Here is a 16,544-nt window from a genome sequence, read left to right as displayed (position 1 = left end):
ATATTTAGCTTCTTGGAAACACTAAAAATGTGAGCAGATATTGTGTGTTGCCTTTCAATGCAGAAAATTTTTATAAGCATTATTCAAAATTCAAGTAATTAATACATAAAAATATATTTACTTTTGCTAATTTTTGGGAGTCAAAACGTGCCGGCATATTCTATTTATATATCAATTTTGAAACACTGAAATGCGATAAATATGTTGATATTTGAATGCTATGTTATAGCTTTTATAGTCAATTTCTTATCAACTGTATTTTTCAAAATCAAAATTAACATATGTACCACATCAGTGTAATTGCTACTACTACTACTTAACTGTACATGCTCCTCATACATATTCCTCAACAGAATTTCTAGTGAATTGGTACATGCCAGAATAGCTCCTAACATATTTTATATTGTCAAAATTTTGCTTGTTTTGTGTTCTTGCTGGTGTTACCATCTGGCTTCTATATTTTGACGTAAAGAGGGTAAATGCTTGAAGTTTCATGTTATGTCAGTATTGTGTTGTAGGTCTGCCTGCTTTTTGCAGAGACACATTTTTGTATGGGAGTCTGACTCGTATTCACACCTCAAAGTTGGAAAACTGCAGAAAACAAACTTCAGCTAACCACCACTGTGTGCCAATGGAGGTTCGGGCGTGAATCCCTACAATGAGAGTTTAGCACTCTCCATACCCACACAACACATCAACGGTATAATTGCTGCAAGCCTCCAGAATTATGTTTTAAAAATGCAAGTGTCATGTTGAGAATGTATGGTAAGAAATATATTAATATTATGAGAGTGTTTCGCTGAACTTTAGAGGGAACATTGCACTGAAGTCAAATGTGCTACATGCCAAAAGAACACATTTTTTATTTACTGGTATTCACATGCACACACACACTATGACAGATGTTTGGTGTGTACTACCACTTATAAAGATTGGCCTGCCCTCTTTAAATCACCCTGTACAAATACACTAAAATGTTTTTAATAAATAAAAAATCGAGAAATATGATATAGAAAATACAAAGTTTAGAATGGTAAGTTTACTTCTAAGCGTAGAAGGATATCTTGCAAACGTAACACAGTTTCACCACCTCCTATAAATGTACTGGCAGGCAATCTGAAATATCTATGCATATCTTTTTCCTCTGTAAGACAATTTAAACAAAATTTCTTTATTTTTTAAACAAATCTTTATGAAGTGGAATTCACTCAGTCAACTATTCACTGGTCATTGAGTCACACACTGAATCTATTGGAAAAACACACCAAAACATGGCTACAAAACATTATAAACACTTAACATTGTACTCATTAAGAAAATTTAATAACATACCAATGAAACAATTTAAAATATACTAAATAATAAATCGAAAATTAAAAAAAGTACTTTGTAATTGAAACATTTTGAAACTGGTTCTAAATTATAACAAATGACAATACAAGATATTTTTGTGATTAGAGTTGGAAACTGTTTTCATTGCAATTTAAAAAAATAATTTCAATTTTTTTTTGACGTGGCTGGACAACTTTAATAATTTTGTTAAATATTTATTACTTGCACAATAAATTTTGCGAAATCCGTTCAGCATATAGAAAAAGAAAACCTGGTTCTGTCATTATTATTATCAGCTGCTGAATACTGGTAAAATCAAACACAGTCTATAGAACTGAAACACATTGAAATATGCTGCAAACAACTTATGAAATACAGAAATAAGCTCATTCAAAGTTTATATAACATTATGTGATTGCTACTTTTAGCTTAAGTTTTTTATCCCATACAATGATACCCTCCTATAATGATAATATTCTCTGGTCCTGATGCACTTTTCATAGTGTTAGTATATTTCAACGATAACTCCTTTATAACAATATGTTTGTCTAGTCCCTTAAGTACATTATGTAGGTGTTTGATTACACAGAAGAAAATATAGTACTATATAATCCACAGATTATACATTAGAAAACATCAGAATTCAATAATGGAGATTATATGGCACATACAATTGACATCCATTATAACGATCTTCTCCCCCATCATTTCATTGAAAATGGACGTTATATTAGGTATTTGTTATAGCAAATTTTAATTTGGGACTTATTCTAATGTTCAATGTAATGAAATGGCAGGGTTGGTAAAAAACCACATTAACATTAAAAACAATAAAATTTCTGATAAATCATTCAAACTTCTTATAATTAATTAAGATAAAATGTTTATTAATTTAATTAACACTATTTCCATATTAATTAATCTACAAATATTTCTTACAGTTTAACAAAAATTCACTTTTGCAATTCAGTTTTTTTTTCTAAACTGAATGAATTACTTGTCTTTGAAAATTCTTAATGTTATTATTAACCATATAATACAGGGTGTACATAAATGAATATTGCAAATTTACAGGGCTATTGAAAGAAAACTAAACAAAGTACAAACTTTTTGTTCATTGGAAATCAAAAATAACAGTTGAAAATTTAAGGAAATTGGGATAGATGGCGGCACGAGGCCATCAGACTGAACGCTGTGAGTTTAACGTATGTGATTCATTTCTTGTCACAGTTAGAAGAAGAATCAGGTGATTTCATTCTATGGCAGGATGGTGCACCACCCCACTAGCACTTGGTGGGTTTTTGTTAATGGGTTTTTAAATGACAAATTACTACACTGGTGGATTGGTCGCTGAGCACCCCAGGACCTTGCTCTTCATCAATGGCCTTCTCGCAGCCCTGACATCACTCCGTGCGATTTTTTTTCTGGGGGCTACATCAAACATCAGGTGTTTGTTCCAAAAAAGCCTCCTGTGAGATAATGCACCACTACATTTAGATGTGTAATTCAATCCTTATTCATGAATTTGCTAAAGATAGAGCATCTGAATGTAGAGAAAAGTTAGAAAATGTGGTAAGAATGAGAAATTTTGGTTTCTGTATATCACTTTAAATAGCTAAGATACTTTATATGAAAAAAATATACATTCAGGCCACTTTTATGAGACTTTTTGGGAAAAAAAATCACTTATACTACCTTATACCATTTAAAGATATGCCATCAGAATGTCCCCAAGATTATAGAATGTGGTAAGAATGAAAAATTTTGGCTTATCAATGAACCAATATGATATTTTTCAAGGGAAAAAAATTATATTTAGGCCACTTTGATTTGATTTTTGAAAAAAGAAAAAAAAAACGAAACTGGTTTTTTTAAATAAAAAACCATTTGGTTTAAACCACCACTCTGTGGTTTAAACCAAACAACCCTGTTGAATGGTCAGTATAATATGGGGTTATTATAATGAGCGTTGACTGTAATCTGAAGCTTTTTTTTCTGAGATTCAAATAGAAATATTTATAAATTTTTTTAAAGATTTACAGATGATGTTTAGACGCAAGAAGCAAAATGAATATTCTTTTCTTAGCACCTGAGGATTACAGTAGAAACTCGATAACTTGACACTCCAAAAGTATCTATGAGCATGCAACTTAAGCGTATGCCAAGTTAGTGAGATTTGATTTCTCCCTTCCAATATTTAAATATCATTTATGCAATGTACATGAAGAAATGCATAGTTAAACAATTGAAATGAAAACATCTATAAATTAGCAAAACAAAATTATTTGTAAAAATTTCAGATATCATCGAAGCTTACTACTTTCGTAGTCCACAGTCGAGTTTCCAGGTTCCAAAAATGAAAAAGTGACCCTATCCCCAAGGTATGAAAAATTTTTAATCAACAAATGCCAAAAAATAATGAAGTGCAGAATTGTTGAAATATACCAGAGAAATGTACTGGAAATTCATTATCTAGCTAATCCACTGGAAATTTCTAAAAATTAGTTGTGATAGCACATCCTGAACATTAGTTGACTTAAGTGGGGTTTAGCTATCTTGTGATCTATTTCTTGCTAAAGCGATTTCTCTCCATTGAATTTGGTATTACACCAACCATGAGAATAATAGTTGTCGAATTATTCACATGAGTTATCAAGGTATTATATATGCAGGAAATTACGATAATTGCAGCACAAAAGAGGAATAGAATAATTATTTTTATGTGTAGTTAAATAATTAGCTCAAATGTGATATGAGCAAAACATGAGGGTGTGGGCAATTAATTAAAATAAATATTTATTAAAAAATTATACGATATTAATAAATCTAATATTATAAAATATTTATTTAAAAGATTTAACTTGGAGAATTCATCGCTCACCCAATTTATAGCTACGTAGAACTACTTGTGGAGAGCTTGGTGTTCCTTCTACAAAGGGAGAATAAATATTTGCAGAGGTAATACTAAGTGGATCTAACTTGGCAATGAGATGACCACGAACCTGTGAAACAAAAAATAGGTCAAATAAATCAACAAAATGAAATTAGAATATTTTTTTGCTTTATTCTTTCTAAAACTGCAAATTATAAGCACTTTTTTGCTTATTGGCTTTTTTCCTCACCCAAATTTCATTATAGTAAACACCTGATTAATCACCAGAGACAGTTTTGTGCATATTTGTAAGTATCAATACTATTAATAAAATAAATTATTACACTAACAGAAGCTTCTAGACATCTGGGTGAACTGCACCTAATCTGTAAAGTGAAAGACCAAGTGGAACATAAAACACCACAGCAACCCTGCCCTATCTTTAACTATTTTCGAGTTATGGTGGATAAAGGATTATGAAAGGGAAATGTGTCAAGTCTGAAAAACCCAAATTTGTAGAGTTTCTGAAATACATACACACAAACTAAGCACATATTTGGAAAGAGAAGGAAAAATCCTACCAGGCGACACTATTTTCATCAGAATATGTGGATTTATTTGCGAGCTACATGCGCTGAATAATTGCAGAAGTGCAAAATATTGAATTGTTATCAAAATCTGTAATTATTGATTCCACAAACACACTTCTAGCTACAATTGGTCAAATTTACCAAAAGTTTGCCTGTTCCACCAGCTTTCGAAAGAGAGCAGTTCCAGTTCATGAGAAATTCAGTTCTTTTGTTTGCAACACGGCACTGAAATTAACGTTTGCCAAAGTAGATATTTTATTAGATTTTGATGACAATTCGATTTTGCACTTTGCCAATCTCTCTGTGCTTGTAGCTTGGCCATTCAATCAAAAAATTTTTGATGAAAATTGTCATCTTATAAGATTTTTTTTTCTTTCCAAATATGTACTTAGTTTGCATATAGGTCTTTTAGAAACTTCACAAATTTGTTTTTTTTCCAAACTTGACACATTTTCTTCAATTATCCATTATAACTTGAAAACGGTTATAGATAGGACACGGTTGATATGGTATTTGATGTTTCATATGGGCTCGTCTATCACCCTCTTTTTGTTTGACAGAACAAGGTCACGTTCACCCTGTATATCACTATTATTTATAAGGCTATGGAGCTTTTTTTGGATTGTAAGACTAACATGAATAAAAATTCCATTTCTCCTAAAATACCATGAAGATGCTTAGCATAGAAACAAGCAAAACTTTGCATGAAAATCCCATTTTACATCAGCCTTACAACTAGGAAAACTTGAAGATCCTTACGTTAGCATAAGATATGTAAGTAATATGATAAATAAAATGATAATATGTATAGTATACATAGTATAGTATAGTATATGTATAGTATGTTACAAGTATATAAATATGATAATATGTAAGTAAATATGATAATATGTAAGTAAATATGATAATATGTAAGTAAATATGATAATATGTAAGTAAATATGATAATATGTAAGTAAATATGATAATATGTAAGTAAATATGATAATATGTAAGTAAATATGATAATATGTAAGTAAATATGATAATATGTAAGTAAATATGATAATATGTAAGTAAATATGATAATATGTAAGTAAATATGATAATATGTAAGTAAATATGATAAGAAGTAATAGCCCATGTGTTAAGAACATTTCTAGAAACATTGGATTTTATCAATTATTCTTTTCTTCTTAATCAGGGGTGTAAGAAATCAATCTTGAGAGCGGTGAGTTGGAAAATATTCCATGGCCTACAGTGGATCCCTTTAAAGAAGTCCAGACATTTTTCCATTTTTATTTTCAGTCTCAATTTTCTTTCCGGTGTTAAAAAATTTTGCCATTTAACATGTTTAAAACATGCATGGTCCAAATGATGATATAAATGGGATCAACTGTATATTTAATATTTGAGCAAAAATCAACAAATACAAATGTAATTAGAGATATAGGTGTTCCAAAGTATGAGCTCCAGAATGAAAAGAAAAACAAAAACAGCTCTTGTGGTTACATCCACACAGCAACAAAATTCAAATGGTAACACTCGCTTTTATGCATTGCCAAGTGATCGGCACAGAGAAAAACCATGAATGGCATTGAAACAGTACTTGTAGCGCCATAAATACCAGTGCAGGACACAGACAAAGAAAGATCTTACCAAGAGGTTGGTGCGCTAATCGTTTCCCCCTCCCTCCCCCAGAGATGTGGGGACTTCTGATGGCAGAAATGTTATCTACACTGTGGCTGTTTTTCACTTTCCTTTCATCTGAGACTAGTGCAGATGTTTATCATGCTACAGGTACAGTTCTACCGCAATTTATGGTTTTTTACAGCACTAATCACCTTGCAATTCATAAAATAGAGTGTCGTCATTTGAATTTTTTGAAATTTTGTTACCACAACCATAATTGCGTGCAGGGTTTAAGCTATGGTCAAATTTTTCTTAGAATGCAAGAGAATTAGTAGCCACTTTTGAAAAAATGCATACAGGAGGTACGAGACGAGTAGACATCCAACCATCAATAATTAGCATTGTAGCACTTTGCTAAAGCTTTTCCCTATATTTTCGCAAAAGTAATTTTTTATCCAGCACCCTGATTGTGCGAGCTAGGTTTTTGTTTCGCTTCACATTCTTGAGAGCATACTCTGAAACACCTGTAGGTATCTTGAATTTCATTTAAATTTGTTTTCTACTTGTTAGGGGGAGGGTATATCTGCAAAGCTATTTTATTACTATCTCGTATATATATACTTCTATGTGGACCCCAGCACTTCAGCAATAAATAAGTTTAAGTAAGCTCAGAGATGAAAAAGTGATGGTCTGTGGCAATAAGAACATGGCATATCACCTACTAGAACATTTTACAAACACAAGGGAGCAATAGTTGTTACTAAATGAAGAAATAACAAAACTGTATTTATGAAGAAATAGAAATATTTGCCTGATATTAACACAATAAACCAGGAAACTTCCTAAAGACGAACGACAGGAAAACGACATATTCCTTACATGTTTTCAACACACTATGGATGTCATCTTCAAAATAAAGATATAACCACTTAGCGTTTAACTTGCATGGATGTCATTTTCTTTTTTTTTTGAAGTGGAACAGAGAATTATGATTTAATAACCAATTCAAGTGGAATCCCTGATCAGTGTGATAGATCATTCCTCTGGAGACAATACCCATAGTGTGTGAAAAATACATAAAGAGCATATTGTTTTCCAGCTACTTGCCTTCATCATTGCTTTTCTACACTGTATAAAAATTGTTTATACCTGATATGACCTGATGATTGCTTGTACAGAGAGGTGATCTTCAATACTATGTGGATCACTGGGCGATGTTGCAATAGATTTCTGTGGGTGTGTAGCTGAAGATACATTTTCCCTCCCCATATAGCTGGTACTGTTTGAAGAAGGTACTGTTATTTGGGAAACGGCTTGCTTTTGAACAGGATGAGTAGCTGATGCAGCCGTAGCACTTCGGAAGAATGCATCCCATGACTAGAAAATGAAAATTAGAAAAAAGAAATAGGATAATATAAAATATATTTAAATACAAATACAAACAACATACTTGAAATTTTTTTGTACTTTTTGCATTAGAAATATATTTTCCGCTCAAAGATTACCCATTAAAAATATACGGCTTGCTTTGCTATTGCATGACGGGATCTGACATCACTGTCTTTTTTCTGGTACAGTAGCGCTTGTTGTTGCTGCTGTCAGCAAAACTGATTTCTGAACAAATACGGTTCTCTGAGCTTTTTAGCTAATTTCAACAAGAAATTAACCTTCCCGTTCCAGTTTTTTTTAAATTCTAAAAATCGATTAGCCATTTACTCATACGAAGCCAAATGTTGTACGAAATGCTTTCGAGCCATCTGATCAACACCATCTGTATTTCATTGTAAACATAGCTCAATGGTTTCAGTAATTTTTTCTTACTTCGAGAATATATATTTGAATTTTTCAATGCATTGAACTCAGTGTAGAGGAATATCTTCTATTTTATTACCCAGGAAACACAGAATGGAATGTCTTTATGTATCAAACGTATGATGTGCTTACTGCGTAGGCTGGCATTCGTCCCCCCCCCCCCCCCCGAAAGGTGATGTGACAAAATAAAAAGCAAATTGTATCATATGCGGACATCATAATACAGATGCACTAATTATTTGTTTTATATATTTTCAAAAAGTACAGCCAGCCCGCACGCATCAACTATGAACAGAACTTTATCAAAAATCTGCCGTCCATTGAATAAATGTCCAGTGTCATGCGTCTCTAATGATGCGGCAGATTCAAGGTGTCACTACGAGTCTTCTGTCGTACACCAAATTTTCCAAACCAAAACGCCCTGGATTTTATCAGTGAATGTCCCGACTTGTCAGTCGCATGATTGATCTGGCCACCCTAGGTGCGACTATGCTCATTTCTATATGGTTCCGTTATCTATATTTACTCGTTGTAGGAGGAATGAACCAAATGTTCGGTCCCTTCATTATACCGAGGCTTGAATGCATTAAATAATAAACAATTATCCTTTCGATCCGCAATGTGTTTCGAATCTTAATGGATAGAAACTGGATTTCGTTTGAAGACTTGCCTGATGGACGCTCTTGGGGTTTTCCAACCACGCATTGTACATCTCTTCGACGTACACCGAAGACGTGCCATTCAAAAAGGGTTCCTTCGACGCGCTGGCGATATAAGCTCTCCTACACACGCAACTGTGATGCTGCAGTATCTTCTTTGGTCTCAAGCATCGGTCCAACTTCAAACGCGCCACGTTTAGCATCTTTATTTCTTCGCTTCCGAATTCAACGTCAACAAATATCAGCGGGACCGATTTCGACGATGTGGTCGATACGTCCTTGACCAGCTGGACTGGCAGGAGTCTTCGGGTTATTTACATACGCACTCGATATCTCCTATCGACGTTGGCTTAACTTGACCATAAATCCTCTAGAAAAATATAGGAAATTAGGGTCCTGTTACCTTGGAATCCTCATTAGGATCCTTGAGGTGATCGCCAATTGTTTGCAGAAAATTACAGTTCAATGTCCTTGAAAATTACGGGCCACTCTACGTTGTCATTCAAAAGTGGAAAAAAACAGCTCTGAATGCGGAAAACCCGTTTTACCCATCGAGAAGAAATATAAGTATATATAAATGTAATATTTATTTCTCCTCTAAGGTTTTACCCGCATGAGGCTTTTCGAATAGACGTCATAATCATCATCGCTCCTCAGGGACATACACTGGACACTGAGCTATAAGTAAAGCTCAGCTTACTTAGGGTGACCATACGTCCCGTATTTCCAGGGACAGTCCCGGTTTTTTCTGTTTTTTTGGTCGCCCCGACTTTTTGGCAAAAGTGTCCCGGTTTTTCCCGTATTTTACACGAAGCCTACATGAATATTTACTCTTTATTGAAGTCAAAGATTGACATTATTTTTCAACTCATAAATTATTTTATGATAATTACAACTACAAATAAGAATATTAATCTCCCACATTCGTCTTGGTGAACGTTTTTCTTCGTGGAATTCATTTTAATCCACTTCAATTTGCAGTAATGGTTCATTTCCCACCATTTTGATTTTTCTGTAATTTCAACAATATTTGGCAACTTTGTTCGGTTTTGGCGTTATTTTTGGCGATAGTTGGCAGTGTCCCGTATTTTCCCATATTTGGAATCTTAATATCCCGTATTTCTCTCGAGGAAATATGGCCAGCCTAAGCTTACTTATAGCTCAGTGACACTGGATTAGGGTGACCATACGTCCCGTATTTCCCGGGACAGTCCCGGTATTTTCTGTTTTTTTTGGCCGTCCTGACTTTTTGGCAAAAGTGTCCCGGTTTTTCCCGTATTTTACACGAAGCCTACTTGAATTTTTATTCTTTATTGAAGTCAAAGATTGACATTATTTTTTAACTCATAAATTATTTTACGATAATTACAACTATATATGAAAATATTAAACTCCCACATTTGTCTTGAACGTTTGTTTTTCGTAGAATACATTTTAATACACTGCAATTTGCAGCGATGCATCATTTCCCGCCATTGTGATTTTTCCGTAATTTCAACAATATTTGGCAACTTCGTTTGGTTTTGGCGTTGTTTTTGGCGATAATTAGCGATGTCCCGTATTTCCCCGTATTTGGAATCCCAATGTCCCGTATTTATCTCAAGGAAATATGGTCAGCCTACACTGGATAAGTTAATCCCTATAGAGATCAATGTTAAAATTGCCGATTTTAGCGTAGATATGCGGAAATTTGGTGTTGTTTTCCGCCACATCAATAATTTTAAAAATCGAATTGAATCTTTGGTTTTCGAAATATTGAGCTCGTTTTTAGAGATACGAGAGCCAGACCCACTTTTGAGGTGGATATCCAAGCAATAACATTGATTTTCAACTTTTTATGTTCTCAAGCTCGAAAATAAAATTAATATCTCCGTATTGTCTTATATTATCCAACACAGCATCTCTCAATCCATATAGTTTAGGATGTTTTTAAATTAATTATGGGCCCATATAAATTACACCAAAGACCACAGCTTTAAGGAAAAATAGGCAGATCGATAACTTGAAGTTAAAAAAAAAAATCGAAATTTCTAGCTCCCATTAAAAAGAAGAAAAAAAACGACTCATTTCTATATTTCTTTAATTTAGATTTGTTTCTTTCATGAATCGCACAAATTAGGGGAGCACATGGCTTTAACAAAATTACGCAAAGATGTATACCGATAAGTAACATAAAATGAATCATCCATAATTTAAAGCCTAGCAGGAAACGGAAGAAGAAAACTTCATATGCAAATCAAAGTTCATGACGTCAAAAACCAGAAAAAGGAGATAAGGGCAGAAATCGGGATGTTGCAGAAACATCTGTTTTACTGCCGTAACTGTGAAATTCGATTGCGCAGTATTTTTTTTTTTTGAGACAAGGTGACTTGAGGATGTCTCAACAATATGATTTACCGGAATCCATGGCATGGTGTGTTATAGGCAGACTGGAATCCGGGCAAACACAACGTAGTGTCGCAGACGCTGTTGGAGTCGCCAGAAGTGTTGTTGCAAGGCTGTGGAATCGATTCCAAGAAACAAGAAATGTTAGACGTCGACCAGGGCAAGGTCGGCCATGCGCCACTACAGCAACTGATGACCGGTATATACGGTTAACAGTCCGTCGAAACAGAACAGAGAATGCTACGCAGCTGCAAAGACGGTTGCTCTTGGCAACAGGACGAAGGGTGTCCAGCCAAACAGTACGTAATCGGCTTTATGAGGGAGGGCTCTATGCACGTAGGCCAATGGTCTGCATTCCGTTGACCCCACTCCACCGTGCGGCCCGAAGAAGATGGGCTGCTGAACATCGAGATTGGGAGCAACATGATTGGAGCCAAGTGCTGTTTACAGACGAGTCCCGATTCAGTCTGGAGTGTGGCACCCGACGTGTTCTGGTATGGAGGGACAGGGGCACTCGAAATAACCCCGCATTCGTTCGTGAAAGGTCACAATACAGACGAGCTGGTTGGATGGTATGGGGTGGAATCAGCATAGGCGGACGTACGGACCTGCATATCATTCGGGATGGCACTTTGACGGCCCGAAGGTATTCAGACGAGATACTGCGACCTCATGTCATCCCTTACGCTGGAGCCATTGGAGATTCCTTTGTTTTCCAGGATGATAATGCCCGACCGCATAGAGCTCGTCTGGTGGAGAACATGCTTGAAGCTGAAACAATACAGCGTATGGAATGGCCAGCGTGCTCTCCTGACCTGAATCCAATGGACGACGCATTGCTGCGAGACCAAGGCCGCCTGTTACTGTCCGAGACTTGCAGATTGCACTTCTTGAGGAGTGGAACAGTATTCTCCAAAGTCTGATCGATAACCTCATCGCATCCATGGCAAACAGGTGTGCAGCAGTCTTAGCTGTTCGAGGAGACCACACGCCCTATTAAAACTCATGCATCATGTCTAAACAGTACTTTTTTTTATCGTTTACATGTAACCAAATTGTTGCCCTAAATCATCTTTTCATGTTTTTTCCATATTTTCAAAGAATTAAAGCTTAATTCAAATTTTTTTACGTCTTTTTTCAGTATTGCGCATTGATACGCGTGTACTATCCATTGTATGCCAATACGTGGCTGTCTCGCACGGTTTTCTTCACTTTTTTGCTTGCTCCCCTAATTGTTTTGAGCAGTGTATATATATATATATATATACACATACTAACAGGATTAAAGAAGCGACAAACCGTTGTAAAGGCATATACACGTCTGAAACGCATTGCTAGGGAACCACGGTAACGAAAGTAAACGTTCGGAAAGTAATTGTTGAGGCCCAAAAAACATTGTTGCCCGACAGTTTTTTGCCCATTTGGGGCATTTGTCCTGCTTGACGAAATTTTAAAGTAGCCTATCATTCAAGTCGAGTCCCATTTGGTATATATGCAAAATTTGGCGACGATCGATCTAAAATTGTAGATTTGTATAGAGAACATACATACACACACACACACACACACACACACACAGATAGAAAATCAATTTTATATATATAGATAGATATGCAAAACTAAAGAATGGCTTTATTCAGCTGAGCTAATTACCATATATCATACAATGTAATTTTATCAAATTCTACTTGTTCAATAACAGCTCCGGCATGCCAGAATCATGAATGTGCAATGTCTTTGTACAAAAAAGAACTTGGGAAATGGCGTTTGAATGTTTATTCTCTACCCATGTCACTCTATGGAAGTTATTTTCCTAAAATGTTTTGTAACGTGTTTCAATAGGGATACACAGTCGCGTTTCAGGCACAATTTAAATAGCAAAATAAACTATTCAAACAGCTAATAAAAAAAAGAAGTAAAATTTGCACATTCATGCTTCTTTCATACGCCGGACGATATAAAATTACTACTTTTACAGGGTGACTTAGAGAGAATCACCCGATTTGAAAACTGTATAGTTCTTAAAAATTAAAAACACAAAATAGAACGATAAGTAATATGCGAATATACGGGTGGAAATGTGTCTACGTTTTATGAGCAATTTTTGTTAATGGCGATTTCAAGTGTAGAATCATTCAAATCGGATGATTCTTTCTTCTTGTATACGAAAATGAAGAACTAAACACTTCCATCTTGCATAAAAGACACCAAGTACATCAAAAAAACAAAGTAAATATTTATATGATATTAAAAAAATTGAATATCTTTGAAAGTCAATATCACCTAATTAAAATCGAAACAAGTGTATAGGGGGTCGCCGATTAAATTTTTTTGGTGAATGGGAGTTGCGCTTCAAAACGTTTACGCACCATTGGTCTATCTGTAATAGATTTTTCAAAAAGCTTTAATAAATGGGGCAAAAGAGCTATTGGTCTATAGTTCCTAGCTTCCTCTCTAGATTTTCCAGGTTTCAGTAAAGCTTTTATAATGGCTTTTTTTCCATATTTTCGGAAAATATGTTAGTTCCAGAAGTAAGTTTAAAGTGTTGACTATAGATATAATTACATTGGGAGTTAAGAGTTTAATTTATTTGGATGTCAAACCATCATAACCTGACGCTTTCCTTGGTTTAATTTTAGCGATATTTTCCTTTAGTTCTTGTATAGTAATGGGGGGAAAAAGCTGTTGTATTTAATGGAATATTTGTTGACAAAAAGTTTTGGACTTCTGACTGTGTTTTGTCTATAGAATTTTGAGATACAGAAAATTGTTCTTCGTATACATTAACAAATTCATTTGCTTTTTCTGCGTCATTGAAAATTAAATTACCAGATGAATTTCTGATGGGAGGCATTTTCTCTTTATCGTGTTTGAATTCATATGATATGGTTTATATAGACTCCGATCTTCAGGGCTTGCTTCAAGCCCTGAAGATGGCCTTCTAACCATTACGAAAAACGTTGATTTATCACTTAGTTTCCCAACCTTTTTCTCCCATCGCCCCCAATGCAATCTAACCCATAGGATCCTATGGTATGCCCGTAGCTTTTACTGCCCCCCCCCCCGGAACATTCTATCGCCCACCAGGAGACGTTAACACCCACGTTGGGAATCACTGATTTAACATATTACTATTTCCCTTTTGACCTCCCTTGCTTCCTTGCTTTTCGGTTGTATTGTTGTCTGTAAAAGAGATCTCTAGTTCTCTGCCATGTTTTTCTTATATATATATATATATATACTAGGGGGGCTCTGCCCCCCTGCCGCCTTTGGCGGCCAACCCCCCCCCCCACTTCTCTCCCGGACATATCTTGTTTATTTCGTCCCACTTCATCAGCGTGCTATGGAAAAGGGGAAAGGGACGTGTGAAAGCACCAGCCTACTGAAGAAGCGAATTTTAATGAAAATAATAATAAAGCAACAAAAAACAAATGAGATTCATCAAGTATCCCCAGAAAACTTCCCCATGGGGGTCCCCAGATTCAATTCGCTGAATTTCAGTGGGGCCCCACACTGGATATATCTTGGGCTACCGATGTGTTGCAAATTTTACAATGTTAAACCACAAAAATCAATGAGATACATTCAGGGGTACCGAATTACAACCTGCCAACATTTCCATGAAGCCCTGACCTGCAAGCTTGTCGGACACCCCCCTGTGAGAATTTTTCATTTTTATCAATTTTACAACGAATAAAATCCAAGGCCCCACATCCAGTAGCGGGGACACAATACGCAGATTTTTAGTGGGGCCCCAGACTGGCTATATCTCGGGTTTCGGCTGTGGCAAATTCTACAACAGAAAAGAATGAGATTCATCCAGGGCCCCCAAAATCAAACCTGTAAACATGGGGCCCCCCGACTTGGAAGCTTGTCGGTCATCCCCCGGTGCGAGTGCCATGAAACATTTTCATTTGTATTCGTTTTACCAACGAATAAAATCCAGGGCCCCAAAATGAAACCTGTAAACATGGGGCCCCCGACTTGGAAGCTTGTCGGTCATCCCCCGGTGCGAGTGCCATGAAAAATTTTCATTTGTATTCGTTTTACGAACGAATAAAATCCAGGGCCCCCAAAAAATTACCCGGGACACCAATTCGCATACTTTTGGTGGGGCCCCAGACTGGCTTTATCTCGGGCTTCCGCTGTTGCAAATTCTACAACAGAAAAGAATGAGATTCATCCAGGGCCCCCAAAATGAAACCTGTAAACATGGGCCCCGACTTGGAAGCTTGTCGGTCATCCCCCGGAGCGAGTGCCATGAAAAATTTTCATTTGTATTCGTTTTACCAACGAATAAAATCCAGGGCCCCCAACCAATTACCCGGGACACCAATTCGCATACTTTTGGTGGGGCCCCAGACTGGCTTTATCTCGGGCTTCGGCTGTTGCAAATTCTACAACAGAAAAGAATGAGATTCATCCAGGGCCCCCAAAATCAAACCTGTAAACATGGGGCCCCCCGACTTGGAAGCTTGTCGGTCATCCCCCGGTGCGAGTGCCATGAAAAATTTTCATTTGTATTCGTTTTACCAACGAATAAAATCCAGGGCCCCAAAATGAAACCTGTAAACATGGGGCCCCCGACTTGGAAGCTTGTCGGTCATCCCCCGGTGCGAGTGCCATGAAAAATTTTCATTTGTATTCGTTTTACGAACGAATAAAATCCAGGGCCCCCAAAAAATTACCCGGGACACCAATTCGCATACTTTTGGTGGGGCCCCAGACTGGCTTTATCTCGGGCTTCCGCTGTTGCAAATTCTACAACAGAAAAGAATGAGATTCATCCAGGGCCCCCAAAATGAAACCTGTAAACATGGGGCCCCCGACTTGGAAGCTTGTCGGTCATCCCCCGGTGCGAGTGCTATGAAAAATTTTCATTTGTATTCGTTTTACCAACAAATAAAATCCAGGACCCCCCAACCAATTACCCGGGACACCAATTCGCTTACTTTTGGTGGGGCCCCAGACTGGATATATCTTTTGCTTCCGCTATCGAAATTTTTCAACGTTAAAGCAGCAAGAAAACAATGAGATCCATCAAGGGCCCCTGGAAATGAAAACTTTTTACTTATACGTGAAATCTTCCCCGGGTACCCCGACCCTGTGTTGGGAGCACTGCTGTTGTGTGTGTATATTATACATATATATACCTCTCGGCATGGACCTCCCCCCCCCTCCACAAAGGAAGGGCTGACAGGGGCCACAACGATTCTTATCACTTTTTGATTTTTCACACTATAAATTAATCACAGAGGGGCCCCTGAAAAGCTGGTTTGGGGG

General features: G+C 36.3%; 1 protein-coding gene across 1 annotated transcript in view; it reads right to left on the bottom strand.

Annotated features, from left to right (window-relative positions):
* The window catches only part of LOC149069368 (2-oxoglutarate dehydrogenase complex component E1-like), an 89,586-nt gene extending 80,418 nt beyond the window's left edge, over nucleotides 1-9,168 (bottom strand). Inside the window, exons 1-4 of the mRNA XM_089250236.1 lie at nucleotides 8,888-9,168; nucleotides 7,555-7,782; nucleotides 4,214-4,334; nucleotides 1,044-1,144 (exon numbers count right to left, since the gene is read on the bottom strand). Coding sequence (XP_089106362.1) covers nucleotides 1,044-1,144; nucleotides 4,214-4,334; nucleotides 7,555-7,782; nucleotides 8,888-9,079 — 642 coding nt within the window. The 5' untranslated portion in view covers nucleotides 9,080-9,168. The remainder of the gene's footprint in view (nucleotides 1-1,043; nucleotides 1,145-4,213; nucleotides 4,335-7,554; nucleotides 7,783-8,887) is intronic.
* Nucleotides 9,169-16,544: the final 7,376 nt, after the last annotated feature.

Source organism: Pholcus phalangioides, unplaced genomic scaffold (genome assembly GCF_987345545.1).
Source record: "Pholcus phalangioides strain wild (caught in Gottingen) unplaced genomic scaffold, Ppha-v1.0 ptg000022l_1, whole genome shotgun sequence".
In the NCBI taxonomy this organism is placed as follows: Eukaryota; Metazoa; Arthropoda; class Arachnida; order Araneae; family Pholcidae; genus Pholcus; species Pholcus phalangioides.
Note: the sequence above shows the minus strand (reverse complement) of the source record. Positions and strands in the feature narration are given on the sequence as shown.